General features: G+C 36.6%; 1 protein-coding gene across 3 annotated transcripts in view; it reads left to right on the top strand.

The window, feature by feature from the left end:
• Positions 1-23,538, top strand: part of ZC3H12C (zinc finger CCCH-type containing 12C) — a 79,038-nt gene that overhangs the window by 31,395 nt on the left and 24,105 nt on the right. For 2 of the 3 annotated variants that reach the window (XM_008020774.3, XM_008020776.3), the window contains exon 2: positions 12,207-12,958. In XM_008020774.3, the coding sequence (XP_008018965.3) occupies positions 12,207-12,958 (752 nt within the window). Of the gene's footprint in view, positions 1-2,417; positions 6,645-12,206; positions 12,959-23,538 lie in introns of those variants that run through there. The other variant, XM_008020775.3, reaches the window with a different exon arrangement.

Genomic DNA, 23,538 nt, shown 5'->3' on the forward strand with positions numbered 1-23,538 from the left:
TAAGTAAGTGCTAAATTGTACTGTATGGACTATTCATGTTACAGAAGTTCGAAGGAATTGGAAAGCAATAAAAACTGAACTAGTCCAAGAAGACTTTATGGAAAAAATAAGCCTTGAGCTGGGCTTAGAACAATAGATTTGATCTGGATAGGTGAGGCGGTAGTGCAAGACAACACTTAAAGCAAAGAGGCATCTGTGCCCTCACTTTTGCTGTCCCGTCACCTTAAGTGGGAAATGAGATTACAGGGCCAGAGAAGGCCCTGTTTGTAGACAGAGCCTCGAAAACAAAACAAAGCAGAGGACCAGAGACTTGTGATCTGCAACTGAGATATTTTTTTTTTTAAGCAGAAGAGTGATGTCATTGAAAATTACTTTGGCAGGGAGGTACCTAAGGGATATTCAAGGAAGGAGATAAATTAAGAAACAAAAGTAATCTAAGACTGAGGGAATAAATGCTTAGCCTAGGGTATGCTCATGGCCATGGGAATGAGAAAATGGAAAAGAGAAAAATAATCAAGAATTGATTAACTGGATCTTCAGTATGTATTAAGTGAATGAAATGATTGAGAAATAGACAAAGGTGTCTGTGAGGTTTTAAGAATGCACTGTTGCAACAGTGATAGCTACCCTTAAGGGAAACTGGGAATGAGATACACTGTTGCTCATAGATGTGAAAACGGAAGCCAAGCAATGCATATGTTCTTCAAGACTGATGTTTATTCCATTTCTATTTCCTTTTTTAAAAGTTATTTGGATGGATTTTATGGGAACCAGATAGAATCTCTCTCTAGTGTGTGTGTGTGTGTGTGTGTGTGTGTGTGTGTGTGTGTGTGGTTTTCTTGTTTGTTTCGAGATGGAGTCTCGCTCTGTCGTCCACGCTGGAGTGCAGTGGTGCGATCTCGGCTCCCTGCAACCTCCGCCTCCCGGGTTCAAGGGATTCTCCTGCCTCAGCCTCCTGAATAACTGGAATTACAGACACACGCTACCACGCCTGGCTAATTTTTTTGTATTTTTAGCAGAGATGGGGTTTCGCCATGTTGGCCAGGCTGGTGTTGAACTCCTGACCTCAAGTGATCTGCCTGCCTTGCCTCCCGAAGTGCTGGGATTACAGGCGTGAGCCACCATGCCCAGCCTCTCTAATGTGTTTCATGTGCTTCCGTACTGGGTGCCTGATGTTCTGACCACCTAGCATTTTCCCGCTCCGCTTCTGTTAATATCACCCCACTTAAGGAACGCGCCTCCCCCAACATCTCCTTATGGCCTGACAGGGCAGCCAATCATGGCCCCACATACATCTGGCCACAGTAATAGGGCAAAGGGGTGAGTACATGACTTCAACTGTGCTGATCAGATTCTCTGTCTCAGGAATTTGAACCTTGAAATGAAGAACACAAGGTCAGAGAACATAGTGCCGAATCATCAGAGAGAGAGAGTCTAGAAGTTCTGCAATTGAAACCCAGGGTTCAGTCCTCCTCTCTGACCTGAAGGCTTGAATGTTCTCTTTCTGAGGCTGAGAGCTCCTTCGTGTTCTTCCAATAAATGTCCCAAGCCCTTTTTTAAAAGGACTGTTTTTCTTGCTAGTGAAGAAAAGAGTAAATTGATATGCATCTATTATATCTTATTCTTTTTCCCTTTTAACTTTTATTTACCTATTGGTAGTTGCTTAGTATTTTTAGGAGCATATATGATTTGCAAAGAAAATGAGTTCTCATACAATTCCTTTTAGGATTTGGATAGGAAAAGTCGTTGTTTTCTTTTTTTTTTTTTTTTTTTTTTGAGATGAGGCCTCACTCTGTTGCCCAGGCTGGAGTGCAGTAGTAAAATGACAGCTCACTGCAGCCTTGAACTCCTGGGCCCAAGTGACCCTCTGGCCTCAGCCTTCCGAGTAGCTAGAACTACAGGCACATGTCACTATGCCTGGCTAATTTTTTATTTTTTATTTTTGAGATACAGGATCTCCCTATGTTGCCCAGGCTGGTCTTTAACTCCTGGACTCAAACAGTCCTCCTGCCTCAGCCTCCTAAAGTGCTGGGATTATAGGTGCGAGCCACTGCACCCAGATGTTTTTCTTTCTTATTATTAAAATACCAGTAGTTTACTTAATGGCTATGGAGGTAACTATATCATGATGATAATTTTAATCTACCTTCCGCTCAGCCCCCACTTCCAGTAATGTGATTAATGTTAATAGTAAGAAATGGCAGACATGGCCATGTTATTGGAGGAAGTATGAGCAGAAAATGTGTTTGGAACTTTTTTCATTTGCACTGCATGTTCCAATAGTGCTACTTTCATTGATTTTTGTTTTCTTCCTTGTTATTGGTTAATATTATTTTCTACCCAATGTTCATATTTTAATGATAAGTACACTAATATTAATGTACTTTTTCTGCCCCATATTAATAGTTTTCTATTTATGAGCTTTATTTTATATAAAGTGATTTATATTTGATGATTTATTTTAAACATATGATCTTGATTACAGTTGAGACCTTTTTCCTTACGGTTAATGTTAAATATAAAGGTACGTTTTTCCAGAAGTTACTTTGGGTGGATTGTATTCAGGGCAGGCTTCAAATATGGGCTAATGTTGGAACTTGCGGGGTCTGCCTCTTCTCCGAAAAGTGGCATGGTTTCATGGACAGAAAGGAATTAGGAGAATGTCTAACGCTTTCAACAGTACTTTCTAGAATGGGCATGTCTCAGATGTTTATCAGGTTCTTGATACATTCGACCCTACGACTTTCTGTTAACTAGTGCTCCCTAGATCTACAGCAATTTATTTGTCTTTAATTCATACAGGCAATATTCTTAGCATTGTTTTGTGGTTTAAAGTTAGTCTTTAACACTTTTCAAATAGCACTCAGAAGAGTAGTTTTCTGTAAGAGAACTCATGGCCTGTCTGACTTCCTAAATATAATAACTCTCAGATATTAGAGTTAATGCCTGTTTGATTTTTTACTCCATTCTTTTACACTGTGTGTATGAATTAGCTTCTGTTGTTGTTGTTGTTGTTGGTTGGTTCTTTTTTCTACTCTCAAAAATAATAGTTTTTGATTAAAATTTTAATTTCAACGTTTTGGGGACAGTTGGGAAAATTTGATATAATAAGCTTACTTCCATGGTGTTATCATTAGGATCAAAAGAGATTATAGGCCAGGCGTGGTGGCTCATGCCTGTAATCTGAGCACTTTGGGAGGCTGAGGTGGGCAGATCACATGAGGCCAGGAGTTTGAGACCAGCCTAGGCAACACGGTGAAACCCCATCTCTACTAAAAAATATAAAAATTAGCTGGGCGTGGTGGCTGGGGCCTGTAGTCGCAGCTACTTCAGGGGCTGAAGCTTGAGAATCCTTTGAAGCTGGGAGGTAGAGGTTGCACTGAGCTGAGATTGTGCCCCTGCACCCCAGCCTGGGCAACACAGCGAGACTCTCTCAAGAAAAAAAAAAAGAGAGAGAGAGAGATTATATATTAAAGAGGAACAAGTCCGTATTACGAGAGTGGTCCCAGGAAAGTGAACTCAGATCACTGCTGGCAAAGATAATTGATGCCATACCCCCACATCAAAGCTTACTTGTTTCACATTCATGCCTCAGAAAAAGTACAAGCCCCTCTCAAATGCTTGAAGTTTCAAAGATTAGACCCACCCTTGGCATAGACAGATTTTAGTATAATACTCCTAAAACTACACTTTTTTTTTTTCTGTCATAAGTGTGCATTGTGCTCAGTCATTTATTGCAGTGACCCAAACAGAGCCCAGTCCAGCTGTTTGTGTTTGCCCTGTAGTGGGAAGTGGACTAGGGCCATGTGACTAAGAAAGCCAGACTGGGGACTGTCTTTTCACCTACAGATGTTTTAATGTGCTTAACATTATCCAATACTAGCAACCGAAATAGTCTAAATACCACAGCAGGATCTGATTAGCTTTTTCAGATCACTGCCTTTATTTGCTGTTTGCAAAAAAGCTTAATCCAGTGCTAGAGATCAGGCTTCCTGCTGAGCCCTGGGGTAGTTTCTCTCATTCTTTGTGTTCACAGTGGCAGGCATTAGTGAGCAGATTCCTCCTCCTCCTAAATTAAAGCTGTGAAGTAGTAACTATAGTAGCAAGGGATAAAGAGAAGGAAGAAAACCCAAGGGAAAAAAGAAGACTGTCTATTCATACCAAGTAGTTTCCTTGATATATACAAAAGAAAGAGTTTCTAATATGAATTCGTAAATACTGACCTCAGTGTCTCTTCTAGTCAGTGCACAGCTATTAAGTTTTATTAGGTTTCAGTTGTAACGACTTTGTGTGGATGCACGTTACGTTTTTCATATTTATCCTACTCAATCAATCTCAGTTTTACCAGAAGAATTACATTTATTAGCCATAACAGTGGCCTTTCTCTTATTCCTTTCAGTGCTGATATATTTTTTACTCAGGAGATTTCAAAGAAACTATCACCACCATCAAAAAAAAAAAAGATAAAGTCTTTCTTCATTTCTGGGACATCCATATGCTTACCCAAGATGTGACATTTGAATTCTGTGTAATTCACACTGTAATTTGCAATAAATGATAATACTAGAGATGTTTTATCTTGATCCTTGATGGGTTTATGAAATTAGACCATTGCCTTAACTATATCAATAATATTGCTATAACCTTTTGGTCTTACTTTAGAAATTAGTTTGTCATTCAGAACCCAGTAATTATATTTAGTTCAAAAATATTTTCACTGATTTTTAAATTTCCTACCATTTTTGGAATGGCATATATCAATAAAATATTGGAACTCTCTTGAGGAAGTATCTGTAAACAAATGATGATCTGTAATATGGTACTTTATCTTTTAGTTTTCTTTCTGGAAACAACAATAATTTTCAGTTTTTAGTAGTCAAAAGAAGTGTTTTCTGTGCAATAACTGAAAAATCTTAACTATGTAGATCTTCTTATTTTGTAAATAGAGATTATCTCATTTGCATTTGAGTAGGCACAATAAGGACAAGGCCAGGAGTCCCAAACTAGTGTTACTTTTTTCCAACTATTCACGAACGATCCTAATTGTGTGTAACCTCTGTATTTGTGTATAAAAGGAGATTGATTTTGATTGTTTTGGGTACTTTTCATATCTTTAGAATTCATGATCATATAATGAAAAAGTGTAGGCTCTGCATAAATCAGCCTATAGCAGAAAATTGTATGTTAAGAGCAGTTCTTTGCCTTCACTGTTTTAATTTGCACTGGAATGAAAAGGGAATGTGCATGCTTGTGTTCTACATCACATAAGTAAATAGTAGAACAGCTATAGAGCTCCTTTTTCTTTAGTAGGGAAATATCCTTACAATGCCTTGTAGTGTTTACATTTTGATTGATTTTTTTTGTTGTTCATAATCAGAGGCCACTCAAGGTATAACTTATGCAGCCCACAAAAGCAAGTAGTCCACAGTATTGTAAATGCTGCAGCCTGAAACTTTGAAATAAATCGGGATAACAAGTTTACTCACCAAAGGGGCTTATTTTTATATACACTGTACACTACAGAAAGTCATGGTATTTATGTTAACTTGTTCCTGAGCTAAAATTTGAGTATTACATCTTACACATTTTATGAAATACAAATGCTTTAAATAGTTATGTTGTATATTAAAATATAATGACTTTGCTTCTCTTTAATTACATGGTTAACTAGTATCTGTAGTAAAACAATTTTACACTGCTACTTGGCATACACAGGATAGGTTATTCTGATGATTTTAGGTTGAAGTTAAATAATTCTGTCTAAATCTACAGTTTAGATGACTCATTTGGCACAAAGTTAGATAGAACTTGTGTTTTATCTTACTATGCTAGAGTTTCAGTGAATTTTTAAAAATCAGTTCTATTTGTGATCTCTTAAGTCTTTTTCTTTCGCAATTGTATTTGCATCATCTCTCCTTTTTGTTTTCTTATCTTGCAGCAAATTAACAAATGCTTAAAAATACAGATTTTCCACTATTTCCAGGGAAATAGTTTGACTATACCCTTCTGTCTCATTTCACCAGTAACTCATTTATTAAAGACAGGGATTACTGCAGTAGTTAATTGCTACTTTGACACACTTCATTTTCTTTCTTTAATAAAAATGAAAAGCTCATAGACTACAGTATAGCCTCAACTTTTTGGAAACATGCAACTTTTACTACTTTAAAATATAATTAGTTTCTTTGTTTCACGCATTGAAAACTAGGAGGAAAAGCTGAAGTCTGCCCAAGCCAGGTGTTTCTTGTTGGCAGCCTGCTCTCTAATGACTCCGCTCTCATAGAGCAGCTGCCTACTAGTCAGCTTTGTATGGCCTATTGTTGCTGCACACCCCTCGTTAATACACATGCTGCCCGGGGCAGACCCTGCGAATGACATCAACTTGCTTATCTTAGAAACCTACAAACCTGACGCAGGGTGCTGAGGTTGTCTTGCATCTGCCCGGCCAACTAATTGTGAGCTTTCTGGCCTATGATTGGCTGTGATTCCACTCGGTAATAGGTTAAGCAAAGACACTGCCATTCCATCTGTTCAACCATTCATTGTTCTTCTTGCCTGCCTGGAAGTCTGCAGCTAAAATTGTGTTAAGGAGTTTACTGCTGAAGCTGCTACAGAAACCAATGTCTTTGTATTTTCCTGCTAACGTGAGTATTTGTGCTACTTTAATGCCTTGGAAGTTAAACTTTGCTAAATATTCAGAGTATTAATTTGAACTCTGCAAAAGAAAGCACCTCCAATGAAAGTCTACAAGTTATTACATAGTGCCAACATACCAGAAAGTTAAGTTATTTTTGTAAAATATGTCTGCAAAGCAGATTTTTACACTTTTCTATTCTAGAGTTATATAATTACTTATAGCATCATGAACATTTATAAGGCATTGAGCATGACATATAATCATTTGGAGCTTAAAGTCAAGTTATAATAAATGTTCCGATATTTTCGATAAATGGTGGATTTAAATCTTGTCAAAGTCTTAAGTTTCTTAAGATGTCACTGTCGTACCTAGGTGCTATAAAATGATAAGATTCGATAGAGCTTTCTGTTGTCTTAAAAGTCTAGCTTGGGGAGATGGATTGATGTAGGTAGATGTTTCAACTCGTTTTAGATGCGATGATTAAGCATTCAGTTGCTTTGTCAGCAATCTCAGTATTCATGTACAGTTTCTCATTTCTTCACTCTCACCTTTCTTCTCCCTTACATTAGCTTCAGACAGTAGATTGAAGATGTCATTCCAAGAACTATTTTCTTCAAGAGTTCTGTAAAGGGGAAGGGAGGAAGAAACAAAAGACTTGCATCTATCAGTTGGGAGGGAAAGAGAGAGCATAAAGGGTTAAAAAGAGGTTTTCATTTCTACCACATGCCCTATTGTGCGAACATATGCATAAGTCTATTGAAAGTTTTCCGAAGATGGGCAGGCCACCAGTTGCTGGTCTCCTGCAGTTCCAGTAGACATCTGTTGCCCCAGAGCATTAACCAATCTGTTCAAAGGGACATCCCTCCTTTGTTAGCTAGAGGGATGCAGACAACAGCACTCACTCAAATACAATGGTAATTAAATACACAGAGACTACAGCAGTAGGTATTTATTACATATTCATTATTTTATTTTTATTGTTCTCATAGTATTACCATTTGGATAACAACCAGAACCCACTTTTATGGCATTGTAACTTTACATTACAAACAAATAAATCGGCTTAACAAGTTTATGGTCTAATATTCCTGATTGATAGGAGGCTCTTTAGAATAGAAAAAAAATTTTTTTAAAAATCTGATTTGAGATGAGGAATTATCCAAGTTAACTAATGAGAACTTTCAGAAAATTTGGTCACTAGATGGAGAAATTTCAGTGTGTGCAATAAATTTCTAGTGAATAGCCATTATATTTTAAACCTGCATTCAGCTAGTACAGTTTCTTTTTGATAATTAAAAGAATTAGCTACACTTCATCATCATCTACAAAATTAGCAAGAACATTTAGTTCTTTTTCAACAAATAATATTATTTACTTTTCAACTTGCCTTTTAGCAAGAAAAATTGAGTTTCCAATACCGTATCTGGAAGAAATTTATAGATTTATAATTATAGGAATCTTCACAAATCACTATATATTTACCCAATTCCTTTTGTATTCAAGACTATAATGTCTTAAGGTCAATTACAGTGAAGCCCTGATGATACAGTTTAAAAATTAGCTGTATTTCTTGGAGATTTTTGGTAACTATGGGAGTAAAAACTGACCTACTTTGTGAAACTTGGACTATGCTGCTTCATGAAATGAGCAAAATTACCCCTATTAGTTAATATTTCATTGATTACATTTAAGATGGTTTATATGAGTTTACATTGTAGTAAATGCAAACCTAAAAGTCTAATAATTTTTTAAGAAATGAAAAATATTTCTACTTTGCATGTCATAATACATTTTGTACTGTTAATGGTCTTTTCCATTCTTTTAAAAGTTTTATTAATCATTTTTTTAAAAATGAATGAAAATAAAGATTATATACCATTCTTCTTAAGTTTGTCATAGTAATTTCTTGTAAGTTTTACTTATTGCATTATATTAACAAATACAGCAGCCTATTAAAATACCATGTTTTTAAATCTTTATCATGTAGCTTTTCATTGAATTATTTCAAGACATTGCCAAATTCTGGGTTGCTTTTAGGTGCCCTATTAAGTAAGGGCAATCATTTGCTAATTACCAGTGGGTAAGGAAGCATTCTAGAAATCAAAGTTTTAAAAACCAAATCTTTACCATTTGGATCACTACAAATCAGGTTATTTCAAATTTGTAGTATGCTTATAAGCCTGGAAATTGAACTCATTTGTCCCTATTTGTACGGTTTCTATTTAGTTTCTTGTTTTGCAAGGACTAAAAAATAATTTAACTGCTTGTTTAGTACACAGTGACATTGGATAACCTTCTCTGAGCTAACCAATGAAATCTAGAAGATGAAGAGAGGCCTGTCAGTGTGAAAAAAGTTCAACTAGAATATTTTAAGACAAAACTTATTTGCCTAAAAAAATTGGATGTTAATTTCTTTTTAAGCAGGTTAGGCTTACATTTATCCTTAGCATTAAAAAGTCAGCCTAATTATTGTAAACTTTTTACTTAAAATTATGTGCAAATTACATAAATTATCACACGTTAAAAGTATGTGGTATCCACTAGATACATTGGTATACAAATGAGGTTTGTGTGATTTAGTTATTAAAAGAAACTGAAAATCCCATTTTCCCCCTTATATCATGATAGCCATATAATAAACCTACACGGTATAGCAGGTTTAGGTAGTATCACTGACACTTTTTAAAAATATTAGATAGAAGATACAGAAAGATTTAAATACTCTTTAGAGTGATTGATTTTCAGTTTAAAAACTTTGCAGTATTTAATTTTGTTACTTTGAAAAATGTGAAAATTAAGAATAATTCCAATTATCCTTTAAGCAGAACATTTTGTTCTAATATTTGCCACTGGTTATATTTTTCATAAGGTATTCATCTTGTCTGATGTAAAAAAAACAAAAAACAAAAACAAAAGCAAACCCCAAACTGCTCAATATTAAATAATATTTCCTAGGTCAACTCAGGGATTTGGTCAGCAAGTCATTATCTTGAAGAATTATCTCACAACAGCACTTGTACAAAACCCAAACTTTTCAGGGGACATCAAAAATGTTGCCCATTAAATGCACTTCCTGCAGTCAGAGCAGATTGTGGGGTTTACAGAACAATGATGTCGGAGCTTCCAGATTGGTTTGGCAGCTGCATTGTTCTTGGAGGGTAAACCAGACGCACTTAAGTCCCAGTCTCTTTTATAGGCTTTTGTTCATACCAAATTATTCTTTCACTGTGCTAGCATTCATGATGGCATGTTAAAGGAGTGCAGCTTAGCAACCAGCTTCTGGTTGCCAAGCAGCCCAGCTTCCAATAGGTTTTCCTCGTTTAAGATACTTTTGGTGGGAGCACCACGAAGGCCGTAGTGTGGACTTTTCTTTTAACTGTATCCCTTTATTAGGATGCTGCTGTGATTTGTTACTTGTATTATGGTGTTAGTATATCATAGTAGTTAATAAATCACAGGGTGTAAAAATCTGTTTTTAAAATTCCTTCCTTCAATTCTAAATAATTGGGCTCATGCATATCCATATTAATAGGAAAAATGAAGTGGATACAGCTTCATAATGAAGCAGATGTATATAGAGCTCTCCTAAGGGATATTTCTTTTTATGAGTTGGGCAATCCAGAGCTAGGGGAATTGATGTTTCTTTAAAACTAATGAATGCTGTATTAGTAGAACAATGATATTAAAGTTGTCTATCTTCTCAGGGAATAAGCCCTGAGGAAACTCCTGTAGAAGCATGTATGAGATCTCCACTGAAGGAATGTTAAGTGTATTATCAAGCTGAAGATTCCATGTTCTCTTCTCTAGTATTTACCATAGTTAATAAAATGTATTTCATTACTTGACTCTCTAATTAAAGTTTACCAGGTATGCTTTCAAATTTGTGACTTCTCAGAAAATCACTTAGCATTTTCTTTTAACATTCATATAATAGCTATTTTCTAGTGTAAATATGATGTTGAAGAGCTTTAGAAACATTTTCTCAGTTTTCTTTTTCAGGTTAGTTTTAAATAGGTGTTTTATGGCAGTCTCAAATTCAACTGCCGCTGGCTTGCTTATGCTGTGTCTGGGTAGAATACTAGAATTGCCTTAACAAGTAAATCATGAGGGCAGGCGCGGTGGCTCACACCTGTAATCCCAGCATTTTGAGAGGCTGAGGCGGGCGGATCACTTGAGGTCAGGAGTTTGAGACCAGCATGGCCAACGTGGCGAAACCTTGTCTCTACTAAAAGTATAAAAATTAACTGAGCGTGGTGGCACTCACCTGTAATCCCAGATACTCAGGAGGCTGAGGCAGGAGAATCACTTCAATATGGGAGGCAAAGGTTGTAGTGAGCTGAGATTACACCACTGCACTCCAGCCTGGGCAACAGAGTGAGACTCCCATCTAAAAAAAAAACAACAACAAAAAAAGTAAATCATTGATGTGGATGTAGTTCTTACAATGAAGCACCAGAGAAAATAGCTTTATTTTCCTAACCCATTCCTAGTAGAGAAATAACATTTCCAATAGTCTTTAAGGAAAAATAGTAAAATGGCAAAAAAAAAAAAAAAAAAATTTAAATAGTAAAAGTATTCTTATATGGTGAAAAATAGGAAAAAAGATCACTTTTTAACCAAATGCAGATTAATGGCTAGTTAATCTGATATAATACAGGAGCATTTTCTGCCATAAAATTCAAGAAACTGAGATAACATTATTTAATATGCCTAATTGTTTGCTGCTAATTTTATGTGAGATACCATCTCTGCTTTCCACAAGTGCAGACAGAATAAAACAAGTTTTATTTTTTCCTGGAATGAAAGAGACTGTTGTTTCCCTGGCACTTAATAAGGATAGCATAATGCTAGAAAGTATATTGTGTTATCATGTTCCATAGTCAAAAAAATCATGATTACTAGGGCAAAACCCTGTTCATCTCTAAGAAGAATTTAACTCACTTTGTAATAATTTAATTCCATTCTGGCCATCTTAGAATATGTGCTCTTTCATTGCAGTATCTATATTATTTTTGAAAGTTCTTTAGATTGCTGTTAAGCTTCATCCAGATTAATAATGATTTTTCAAGTGTAAGTTAATGGTTCCTTTCCACGTGGTTTTCTCTTTAAAAGAATATAGATACTTACAAATTCTGTTAGAGAAAAATGTAAATAACCTGTCATGCATATTAAAAACATACTTTTTGATAATATTCTATGTGTCACTCTAGAATTATAAGCTGTCCTAAAAGTAGAAAAATCTGATTCATCGAGATTGAGAAGGAGCATGATATAGTGGGGAAAGCATGGGTTTTAGAGTCAGACGAAACTGGGTAAAAAAATCCACTTCTACTACTTATTTACTTTGTTGCCTTGGAGGAATTACATGTCCTTTCTAATTTATAACTTCTTCTGAAAAATGGCAGATGACACTCTCTTGGCAAGGGTGTTAGGAGGGAGGAGAGGATGTAGACAAAATACAAAGTATTAATAGATATTCAGTAGTTGAGTAATTCTCTTCTGACTTCTCCATCGAGACAGAAATCAAGCCATAACTATGAAATTCTAAACATTTTACATTTTTCTCTAGGAATACGGGGTGCTTTGCATTCAGGAATATGGAAAAAACAGCAAAGTGGAGTCAAGTGCACGTAACAGCTTCATGGGCTTGAAGGCTCACCTAGGACATGACCTCGGCCACCTTTATGTGGAGAGCACTGACCCACAGTTAAGTCCAGCTGCACCTTGGTCAACAGTAGAGAGACCAAGTATGGATACCATTAATGCGGGAAAGGATGAAAAAGAGGTGTCTGAAGAGAATGCAAGCTCTGGTGACTCTGAAGAAAACACAAATTCTGATCATGAGTCAGAACAATCGGGTAGCATTTCAGTAGAGCCAGGCTTAATAACTAAGACTCACAGACAACTCTGCAGGTCTCCCTGTTTACAGCCTCACATACTCAAGCGCAATGAAATTTTGCAAGACTTTAAACCTGAAGAGTCCCAGACTACATCCAAGGAAGCAAAGAAACCACCTGATGTGGTGCGAGAATACCAAACAAAACTGGAGTTTGCACTTAAGTTAGGTTATTCTGAAGAACAGGTTCAGCTTGTACTAAACAAACTTGGTACTGATGCTTTAATCAATGATATTTTGGGAGAACTTGTCAAACTTGGAAATAAAAGTGAGGCTGATCAGACAGTTAGTACAATTAACACTATAACACGGGAAACTTCTTCCCTGGAATCTCAGAGGTCTGAATCTCCAATGCAAGAGATTGTAACAGATGATGGTGAAAATCTGAGACCAATAGTTATTGATGGCAGCAATGTGGCAATGAGGTAAGTGGAAAAATCGTTACTGAAAATTACTACCAAATAATCTTTAAAAGTTATTTCTAATTTTGTGGCTATTTTCCTTCTCATAGTCATTAAAGTCAACATTTTTTCTGTATCCTGATGTTAACTTTAGAAAACATTAGTTTTCCGTCTCTCTTCTTTCAGGGCACTCAGCCCTATCTTTCCTTCATTTATCCCTGTATAGAGACCCGTTTTTCTCAGATATGTCTCTTTTTGTCCTCATCTGGCTAATTTTCTATGGTATAAAAATTAGTGTGTATTTCTGGTTTAGTATTAATCAGTAGTTTTAAATGAATAATTTGATATAATATTCAACAATTTTAGAATCTAGTCAAATGGTCTATTTCTTTAAGAAATTAAATAACCCTAATTCTTCTAGAAAATAAACTATGTATTTTATTGATTTGAGAAAAAACCAAAGCTGTAGTTTGAATTATTTTGTAGTTTGAGTTGTTTCCATTCAAGAAATGCAAATCAGAAATAATTCTTAGGGAACTGGGTTGGGGGGGGAAAGCAAAACTTTCAGTGATAATTTTTTTGGCCAGGCAGGGTGGCTCACACTTGTAATCCCGACACTTTGAGAGGTGAAGGTGGAAGGATCATTTGAGGCCAGGAGTTTGAGACCAGCCTGAGCAACATAGGGAACGCCTACCTATACCAAATATATATATGTATATATATATTTTTAAAATAAAATATTTAAAGAAATTTTTCTTAGTAATTTTGATGGCTTAATATTTAAAGCACATCTAAATTCAATCAGTTTATGGGTAACTGCTCACAATGTTCAGAGCGCTGTGAAGATAAAAAGATACATGTATAAAAGCATTAGTTCTTCTGGAGAGCTTAGAGTTTCATAGGCAGTTTCTCAGAAGGTGACCTGAGGATGCCTACCAGAGAATCATCTGAGGGACTTGTTGAAAATGCAGATTATATATATCAGTGCTATCCAAGAGAAATATACAATGCAAACCATGTATGCCATATTAAATGTTCTCATACCTACATTAAAAAGTAAACAGAAACAGGTAAAATTAATGTGACTAATGTATACTGTTTAGGCTAACATGTCTAAAATCTAAAATATCTTGCTGACATGTAATCAGTCAATTTTAAAAAGTTATTAATGAGATAGTTTACAATTTTTTTTTTTTTTTTTTTTTTTTTTTTAGACAAGGTCTCACTCTGTCACCCAGACTGGAGTGCAGTGGCATTATCTTGGCTCGCTGCAACCTCTGCACCCAGGTTCAAGTGATTCTCATGCCTCTGCCTCCTTGAGTAGCTGGGACTCCAGGCACATGCCACTGTGCCTGGCTAATTTTTATATTTTTTAGTAAAGCCTGCGTTTTACCATGTTGGCCATGCTGGTCTCAAACTCCTGACCTCAAGTGATCTGCCCACCTAGGCCCCCCAAAGTGCTGGGATTACAGGTGTGAGCCACCACTCCTGGCCTGCATTATTCTTTTGATTTTAAGTCTTTGAAATCTGGTGTATATCTTATAGCACATCTCAATTCAGAATAGCCATATTTCAGGTGCTCAGTATCCTGATGTGTCTGTTGACTACTATATTGGACAATGCACTTCTCAAGCCCCATGCAGACCTACCAAGTCAAGCTCAAAATGTAACTCAGGCATCACTTTGTAAGTAGTATGCCTTCCAATAATGATGTATGCTGAAATTAGGGAACTACTGTTTTCTGTAGGTGACAGCAAGTTCTTTCACATAGACTATGAGGAGAACCAACCTATAATCCTTTTTTGGGTGGAGGGAGTATTATCTTTCTTTCATTTATAAGCAAATTCAACAAGATTTGAATTACTTGCCAAGATAAAATGGAATTCAAACCCAAATATGTCTGACTTAAAAGCCTATATGCTTCTTCATATAAAAAAGGGAAAAACTAAGTTGAAAAGGTTAAAGCTAGATCTTACTAGAGAATTTAAAGCTGGCTTTGTAATCCAAGGGTCATTGAAGGGTTTTCAGTAGAGGAGTGTCAAGAGTGGAGTTGTGCCATATACTGATAATTTTTGCAGTGATGTATGGGAGGTAGGAGATCAGTTTGGATACAAACCCTTTCTAATGGAGTAGAAAGAATCTCGCCAAGTGTCATAGAGGTATGGAATGTGCATAGGGCTTTCAGAAGGACTTCAGTAAGATTACCTCTCTATTGTTTGATCTTTCCCAAACTTGACCACAAAATGATCTTTTTCTTGTAATAATCCAGAATGTCTGAATGATTACCTTAGTGATAACATGTAAGACCAAAAGCCATAAAATTGCCAAAGGAGGGAATAGTGAAGGAAGGTCATAGATCCTTGAGGAACACCTTACCTAAACATGGCTGTATAACAGAATTATCAGATGAGTTATTTAAAAATACATCTTCTAGCATTCTAGTCTTGTGGAATATAGAATTAGTCTCTATCCACATGTACCCTCTAGTTTAAATTAATATATTTTCTTAAATGAATCCATTGCTTTCTAGATTTTTCCCTGGTTTTAGGTTCAAATGACTTGTCATTAAGAAAATACAATTAAGACCGGGCACAGTGGCTCATGCCTATAATCCCAGCACTTTGGGAGGCCGAGGCAGGTGGATCACTTGAGGCCAGGAGTTCAAGACCAGCCTAGGCAACATGGCAAAATCCCATCTCTACTAAAAATACAAAAATTAGCTGGATATGGTGGTGCATGCCTACACGGGAGGCTGAAGTGGGAGGATGGAACGAGCCCGGGAGGCGGAGGCTGCAGTGAGCTGAGATTACATCACTGCATTCTAGCCTGGACGACAGAGTGAGACCCCATCTCAAAAACAACAGCAGCAGCAACAAATTCTAGTGAGCTATCCAGAGTGGGAATGTGATAAAACGATGTTAGACCCCTTTGGTACCTAAAAGTGTTTGAGTTCTTCAATATACTTCCATGACCTAGTCATCTGACTTCATTAAGATTAACCAAATCTCCATATCCTACTTCAGCTTCTTCCAGATTTTATATAAAATAAGAATGAAAAAGCCCACCACTTCATGGCTACCTCCATATCATGCCATAGCACACATTCTTCTGTTGAGTGTTAGAATGAAAGCTGGCCACACCACTCTTGTGTTTTTGATATGAACAGACTGTTGAAACTTTTCCCTCCTTTATCATGGCAAGTTCTACCTTTTGGGCAGTGAACCCAGGTTTCTGGGGTAAGATCAAATCTCTCCCCTGACTGGTGGGTAGGCTTTATTTTTGCATGTTTGTGTGCAGTATTAGGATAAATGTTGTGTTTGCTAATAATCTCAGGTGAACCACTTTTGCCAATGGGATCCATGCTTGTATTTTCTCTCTGTTAGTGATAGGGAGCTACCAGAAGATTTCAAGCAAGGAAAAAAGTGGCATAGTAATATTTGCCTTTAGGAAAAATCACTCTGTAGAGAAATGTAGAGAATGGATTTGAGCACTAAGATTGGAGACAAAGAGACCCACTTATGTTTGAAAATATATGCAAAAGTTAAATTGTGGACAACTCCTGGAAAAAGATGCACCAAGAACATCATTGCTTTTGTATACCAATCAAATGATACAGAATAGAGAAATAAACCAACCATTTGCTTGAGAGTTTATACTCAGTTCCCCAAAGAGTCATATTGGAAAACAGCTGGTGTTAGTACACATCTGATTGTTAACTGGGGTGTTAAAAAAAGCACTGCAGGTAAATCACTGAAGTAATTTTCTTAAAGTTTGAACAGATATCAGATATAGATTATAGAGTCAGAATATGAACAGGGAAAATGCATTAAGCTGTGGTAACTTTCCTCTGTATCAAGAAAATGAACTAAGCCCATATATTTATGAAATATAAGCAGAGTTTAGCAATCTGTACAATCAAGATTTAAGCTTCTGATTAATCTTTTAAAAAGTACAAAGCCTTTCTTATATCTAATCTGCTTTGTAAAACTGTATGAACTTGAGAACTCTTTTTATTATAAATTTGAATACTGAAGGCTTTCTTGCCTAGGCTCTAAAATTTGCCTTTAGTTGTTTGGTTGGTTTTGCTCTCCTGTTGCCTGTTTATCACTTAAGTACAGCACTGATTTATAGTTACTAAAATCATCCTAGACACCTAGTCCAAATATATGGTTTAGACTACAGATGAGACTAAAAATTGCCAGAATTCATACAAGTGTGTTTTTTACTCTCTCAAGAAAACTGTATCAAAATTATGTGCAATAGACCTGCATGATCCACAGTAGGATAGCCACCAGCTACATGTGGCTGTTGAACTCTTGAAATGTGTCTAGCCCAAATTGAGATATGCTGTAAATATAAAATGCATACCACATTTCAGAGACTTAGTACAAAACTATGTAAACTATTTGAGTAACTTTTATGTTGATTGTGGATTTAAAGAATTTGATATATTGAGTTAAATGAAATACATACTAAAATTAACTTCAGCTGCTTTTTACTTTTTTAGTGTGCTATGCCTGATGATTTAAAACTGCATATGTGGCTCACATTATATTTCTATTGAATAGCCTCTTAGTAGACTGTTTTGTAAGCCCCAGTTTACTAGAAGTAACATTTATTAAAGGAAAGCTTAAATTCCCTCTAGGTGAGTGTCACAGGTATTACTTCATTTGGCAGTGCCCCATTTCTCTTACTGTTTTTAAAGAATATCCTTAGAGACTATGAAAAGAATCAAATAATCAGAGCTAGATTTGTTGTTGTTTAATTATGTCATTGTGGAGCGTGACAAAGACAGATGTTAGAGTTATATTCCATTGCACCCCTTTGTAATTCTAAGCACATAATTCTAGTTGTGATCATATCATGTACTTTAGTAGACCAATCAGCAGTGAACTTTCCTATTATCTCAAGTGTGCTTATTTCAACTCTAACCTAAAAATGGGCAACCTTAGTAATCCTATTACATAGAAATAAAGTTAATCACAGATCTTCACCTAACTAGTGTTACCAGTTACACAAAATGGGGAAAAAGTGGTTAGAGTCCACGTTTTCTACTTTCGTTAATAAGACCTTTTTACATCTACTAAACAGATGTGTTTTCTTATCTTTAGACTGGATCTTGACCAGCTAGATGTTGCCTCAAATTGTAGACCTTATATGGTGAAGGAAATCTTTTTCCTTTCCTTTTTCCTTAGCCTCTTCAATTCTCAAAACTACCTCTCTCAATTGTACTGCTGTTAAGCTCATAACCAACTGAAGGGTAATAATTATTTCATAATAGACTTCCATAGTAATTTTGGTGTTAAATATTTTTGTTGTCCGAAATCGATGACTTTCAGGCTTCTATTTTCCTTTAAAGCAGTACAGTCCTGCAAATCTCTTCATGGAAGCCCAATATTTAAAATGAAGCCAGAGCAGAGTTCTGTTTGAATTGGGAAGGATGTACAGGGTTGTGTTCCCCACTTAAAAATTCCCTTCTGTACTCCCCAGAAGGTCCTGCCATGCCATGGAATTTCTATTTGGAACACAGCTTGATAAGCATTGATTTAAATGATCTGTAACAAGGGACATGGATTTAGTTTTCTGATGGTATGTTTAATATTTAGCATCCTGTGAATGAGATTTAGCTTCAGAATGATTTTGGTATATTGGAAAAGAGATCAGAGACAATAAAGTTGAGTAGCTATAAGAATAACAAAATAGGCATGCATAAATAGTTATGAGCCTTCAATACAAAAGAAAAAACTCCAGATGCCCATGAGATGAATTATAGATTCTCAAATACATATGAAATTTAATTGGACTACAATGAGAGAAAGTAAAACATCCTGTTTCTACGTTTCTGTATTTTCCTATTGAAGATGATAGGCAGCTGTACTTCTTCCCCCTGCTTAAGGAATACAGAATAGATGTAAAAGAATTTAACAATCATTAAACATTGAAAAATGCATCAGTGAAGAATGTCTTAAAGTCGTTTTTTTTAGAGTCCTTTAAAATTAAAATCTATTTTCATGTGTCCAAGATGGTTTATGTAAAATCAGGCCTAAAATATGAGAAAAAAATAAAATTAATTCACCAAATGTTTGAAGAGTACCTGGACTTTATATTAATAATTTAATGTTCTGTAAATATTTATGAATATTCTATTATAATTATTCTGTGATTAAAATCTACTATACTCTTTCTCTCTCTAATATAATTAACTATATCTAAACTGGAAGGATTTTGATACTAAAGATTCAAGTATGATTTTCTAGTTTAAAAAGATTCTTTTTAAAAACATACACATATATGTATATATATATGTATATGTGTATATATAAAGACAGGGTCTTGCTATGTTGTCCAGGCTGGTTAAGCTCCTGGGCTCAAGCAGTTCTCCCACCTCAACCTCCCACAAGTGCCAGGATTACAGGCGTGAGCCACCATGCCCAGCCTAAAAAGATACCTTTATATTTCCATTCTGGCCACTTCATTGACAAACCCTGCTAACTTGTGTCCTTATCACAATAGGTGGGTTAATCTAATTACCCATTAAAGTAATAGAAACTTGATAGTCATCCTTTATTTTCCCAGTGGAGGGTATCTTATGCAAGTGCGTCTTATAATACAGCAAACTTACAGGTCAAGTTTTTAATTTAAATAAAAGATGATATATAGAAGGTTATAGGAAATCAGTTGCATGTCCTTTTGAATCCCATAATTACCTTGATCTTCTGTTTGGTTTCTTTTTAAAACACTGTTTAGTGATCTCTACACATCATGCATTTTGCTCTAAAAGTCACAGTTTACTATTGTGAGATTAAAGCTATTAAATAAAGATGTATTTTATCGGTTTCATTTTTATTCCAAAACAAGCTTTTTTCCATTTTCTAAACATTAAGACTGAGAGGACATGAGAAAGTAAAGAAACTAACATGTGTTGAAGCCTTCGATATGCCAGGCACTTGGCTAGGTTTATTACCTTATTCAGTTCTCACAACGCTATAAGGTAGGTGAGGTTATTTTCATTTCAAAGATGAGAAATTGAGATTCAGAATAAGAATCTCTGAGATTCAGAATAAGGTCACACAGAAAAGTGGTAAAGAAAAGAATTAAACTCCTGTCAAATTCCAGAGGCTGTATTATTTTCAGTATCTTCAAAAGCCATCTCTATTTGGAGTACTGAAATGTGCCATTCCAGGTACTTCGTATCATTAGATTTTAGATGATTTGTGAAAAAGACTTTTTAAGAATAGGTCTTCTTTGATCATGTAAATAATATATGTATTATATAAGTTTCAGAAATAAAGATCACCTATAATTTCCAAGGTTTTTAACAAGCATTATATAATATGCAAATTGTAGTAAAATCAAATTTTAGGAAATAAAAAGATAACTGAAAAGAGGTTCCTTTGTTCTTTTCTTCACTGCCATATAAAGTATTAAAAAGAGGCAGTCTCTTTTTATAGATGCCTTCATTCTCTTTTTAGGTTTTTCCATGTTTTTCAATTACTCCTCGTGTCTATCATTGGAAGGTAACAGTTATAATTCTAAAATAACCCTTCCTGTTCTGCAGTTAACCTAGTTAATGGTATCTGTATATATACCCAAAGAAAACATTAATATGTAACATTATGGTTGTTTAGGTATGGCAGATCTAAAAATGGTTGGCCCATCATCTTCCCCTCTAGATCCCAGACTGAGGTACATTGCATTAAAATACATGGTCCCTGGAATTTTTCTCTGCATTATAAAACCCACCTCTCTTATCTCTTAACCATTGTAGGTGGTTAATGTAGTACCATTAACAAACAAGCATAATTCTCCGGTGGCAATTCATATGGTGTTATAGGATGCAAGATATTATTTTGACTTCTTAGCCCCTTCTGTTAAGAACAGAAAAGTAGAATTTATGTGCTTTTCCAATATATTAGCCTTGAGTAAAGATAATCTTGTTAGAGCTATGAGACAAAGTGAATTTACAGAAAAATGAAAATTTATAATAGTGAAAGTCTTATGAAGAATATATTTGTTAAGATAATTTATGTTCATTTAGCTCTCCCTAATTTCCAATTGTCTAGTTCATAAGGAGTTGCATTTGTCTGAAACTGAGTGGGCATTTTTGGATAGAAGTAATGAGGTTTCAGTTAACCCAGTCCAAAGTGTCCTTTTCACAGCTTGGCCTGCAGATTAATCTTATCTTATTATCCAATCGGAGCTCTACAACAAATTACAGAAATTTGGGGAGGAAGTTGCAGTAACTCTAGTAAATCAGCATCTCCTATCCTGTGTGGTATTTTAGTTACCCCTGATGTTAGGACGCCTCTGTTCTTCAAAATGTGGCCCATAGCATGGAAGATCCCCAGGACATACTTACTCTTGATATAAACAAGCACATACTCATCAGCTCAAGTGCCCTGTCTCACAGAATCTTCCAAATACCCAGAGTACAGAATATGATGGCCCTTAGGTTACACAGCCAGTCCCTTCACAACAAATTAACAGCAGTAAGAAACAAAGAGGCATGTTCTTCGAACAGAGGACCTGTTGGCTCAGGAATCTCAGAGGAGAAAGAAAAGGTAGAAGATGGTTGAGAGAAACCCATAACTTGTTGTCTTTGTTTTGTTTTGTTTTGCTTTGTTTTTGAGGCGGAGTCTCGCTCTGTTGCCCAGGCTGGAGGGCAGTGGCGTGATCTTGGCTCACTGCAAGCTCCGTCGCCTCCCGGGTTTACGTCATTCGCCTGCCTCAGCCTCCCGAGTAGCTGGGACTACAGGCGCCCGCAACCGCCCCCGGCTAATTTTTTGTATTTTTAGTAGAGACGGGGTTTCACCGTGTTAGCCAGGATGGTCTTGATCTCCTGACCTCGTGATCCGCCCGCCTCGGCCTCCCAAAGTGCTGGGATTACAGGCGGGAGCCACCGCGCGGCCCCATAACTTGTTTTAATGGGTCAGGGTAAAAACAAGAAAGATGAGCAGAAACTGCAGAATTCATGGCTCTAGTCTCCACAAGACAGAGCGGGAAAAGATTACAGCAGGAAAAACAAGCAAACAGATGAGGTTCTCCCATTTCCAGCACCTAGGCTCTTCCATTATGTCACTTTTGCTCCTAGTTTGCGCCACTTGCCAGTTATTTCCTGTCTGATTTTCTGAGGGGAGATATCTCTGGAGGGGGTAGTAAAGCTTGATGGTTGGGTTGAATCTCTTGCATCTTCCTCAGTCTCTTCCAGCATCCCTTTTTCCAGTGTCCTGGCTTCCTGTAGTAGTGCCCTGGTGACTTTTCATTAGAGGAACTTCTCTTATTTGTTGGTAGTCCCAGAAAGGGGTTTGCACCCCTTGTGAACAAGTCTAACTGGGAAGGTAACACTGCAGTCTTAAATTTCTGTCTTTATCTTCCTACATTTTTTTCCCCAAAACTGGATTGCGATTGCCAATACCTGAGAAACTTGTCTGTTCTTACCATCCACATACCTTTTCTTTTACGTGTGCCTGAATTCCCAGTAACAAGGCTGCCATAAACGTAGAGAAGAATAAGGGTCTATTCTGATCTGCTCTTAAATCCATCCTTGTTAATTTAGAAAATGCCTCACTGAACCACTGATGAAAATCAATGGGGACTCACCCAACAGCAGCATTGCAGCTTCTCCCAGGTCACCTCGCGGTGGGTTTCTAAGGCATGAGAGGAGGTAGTCTCCTCTTGTTTGGGGAGGCAGTCAGCTTCCTGAGGCCAGGGCACTCCCTTACAGGAGGGGTTATCATTTGCCTCCATCATACCTGTTCCATTCGTCAAACAAAGTCAGCCAGAGCAACTCCATGCAGCAGCCAGTGTGCCACAGAGCACCTTGGCAAACGTTCCAGATCTTTTCAGAGCACTGGGAAATAACTCTTTAAGATGGGTACGATCAGCTGAGGAAAAGGTCATATGCACTCCTACCATGTCTGATGTACCTGGCAGTCCTGGATCACTTTAAAAAAAGCATTTGAGTCACTGGAGCTACAAAAGGGCAGGGCTGATTTTCTTCACATTGAGATGAAAAAATAAGTTGATTCAACGAGAACACGTGACTACAGGGAAGGGAATATCACACACTGGGGCCTGTCGGGGGGTCAGAGGGAAGGGGAGGGAGAGCATTAGGACCAATACCTAATGCACGCAGGGCTTAAAACTGAGGTGATGGGTTGACAGGTGCAGCAAACCACCATGGCACATGTATACTTATGTAACAAACCTGCACGTTCAGCCCATGTATCCCAGAATTTAAAGTAACATTAAAAAAAAAAAGAAAAGGAAGAATAAGTTGGTTTGTATGGCACTGTAGTGTCAGTCTCATTTTGCTGTTTGGTATCATTACTCCTTTTGCCTCCCCTTTCATCCAAGTTACCACAGCAACCACTTGCTAACCTAATACCTTAATTCTAGGACAGTCTCTTATCCAGACTCTCAGACTCCTTGTTCTTTCTTCTTCATCTCTGCCTCCCTAGCTGTGTTTCGCATGTTCAGTTTAGGAAAGTTTTGGAGATAGAATCCACGTTAGAATATTCTAATAAGGCTAACAATTTTCCCCCTTCCAAGAGAAGTTATCTCCAGATCCTATAGCCATTGGGAATCATCCATCCATCCAGAAG

The sequence above is a fragment of the Chlorocebus sabaeus genome, chromosome 1, assembly GCF_047675955.1.
Source record: "Chlorocebus sabaeus isolate Y175 chromosome 1, mChlSab1.0.hap1, whole genome shotgun sequence".
Taxonomy (NCBI): Eukaryota; Metazoa; Chordata; class Mammalia; order Primates; family Cercopithecidae; genus Chlorocebus; species Chlorocebus sabaeus.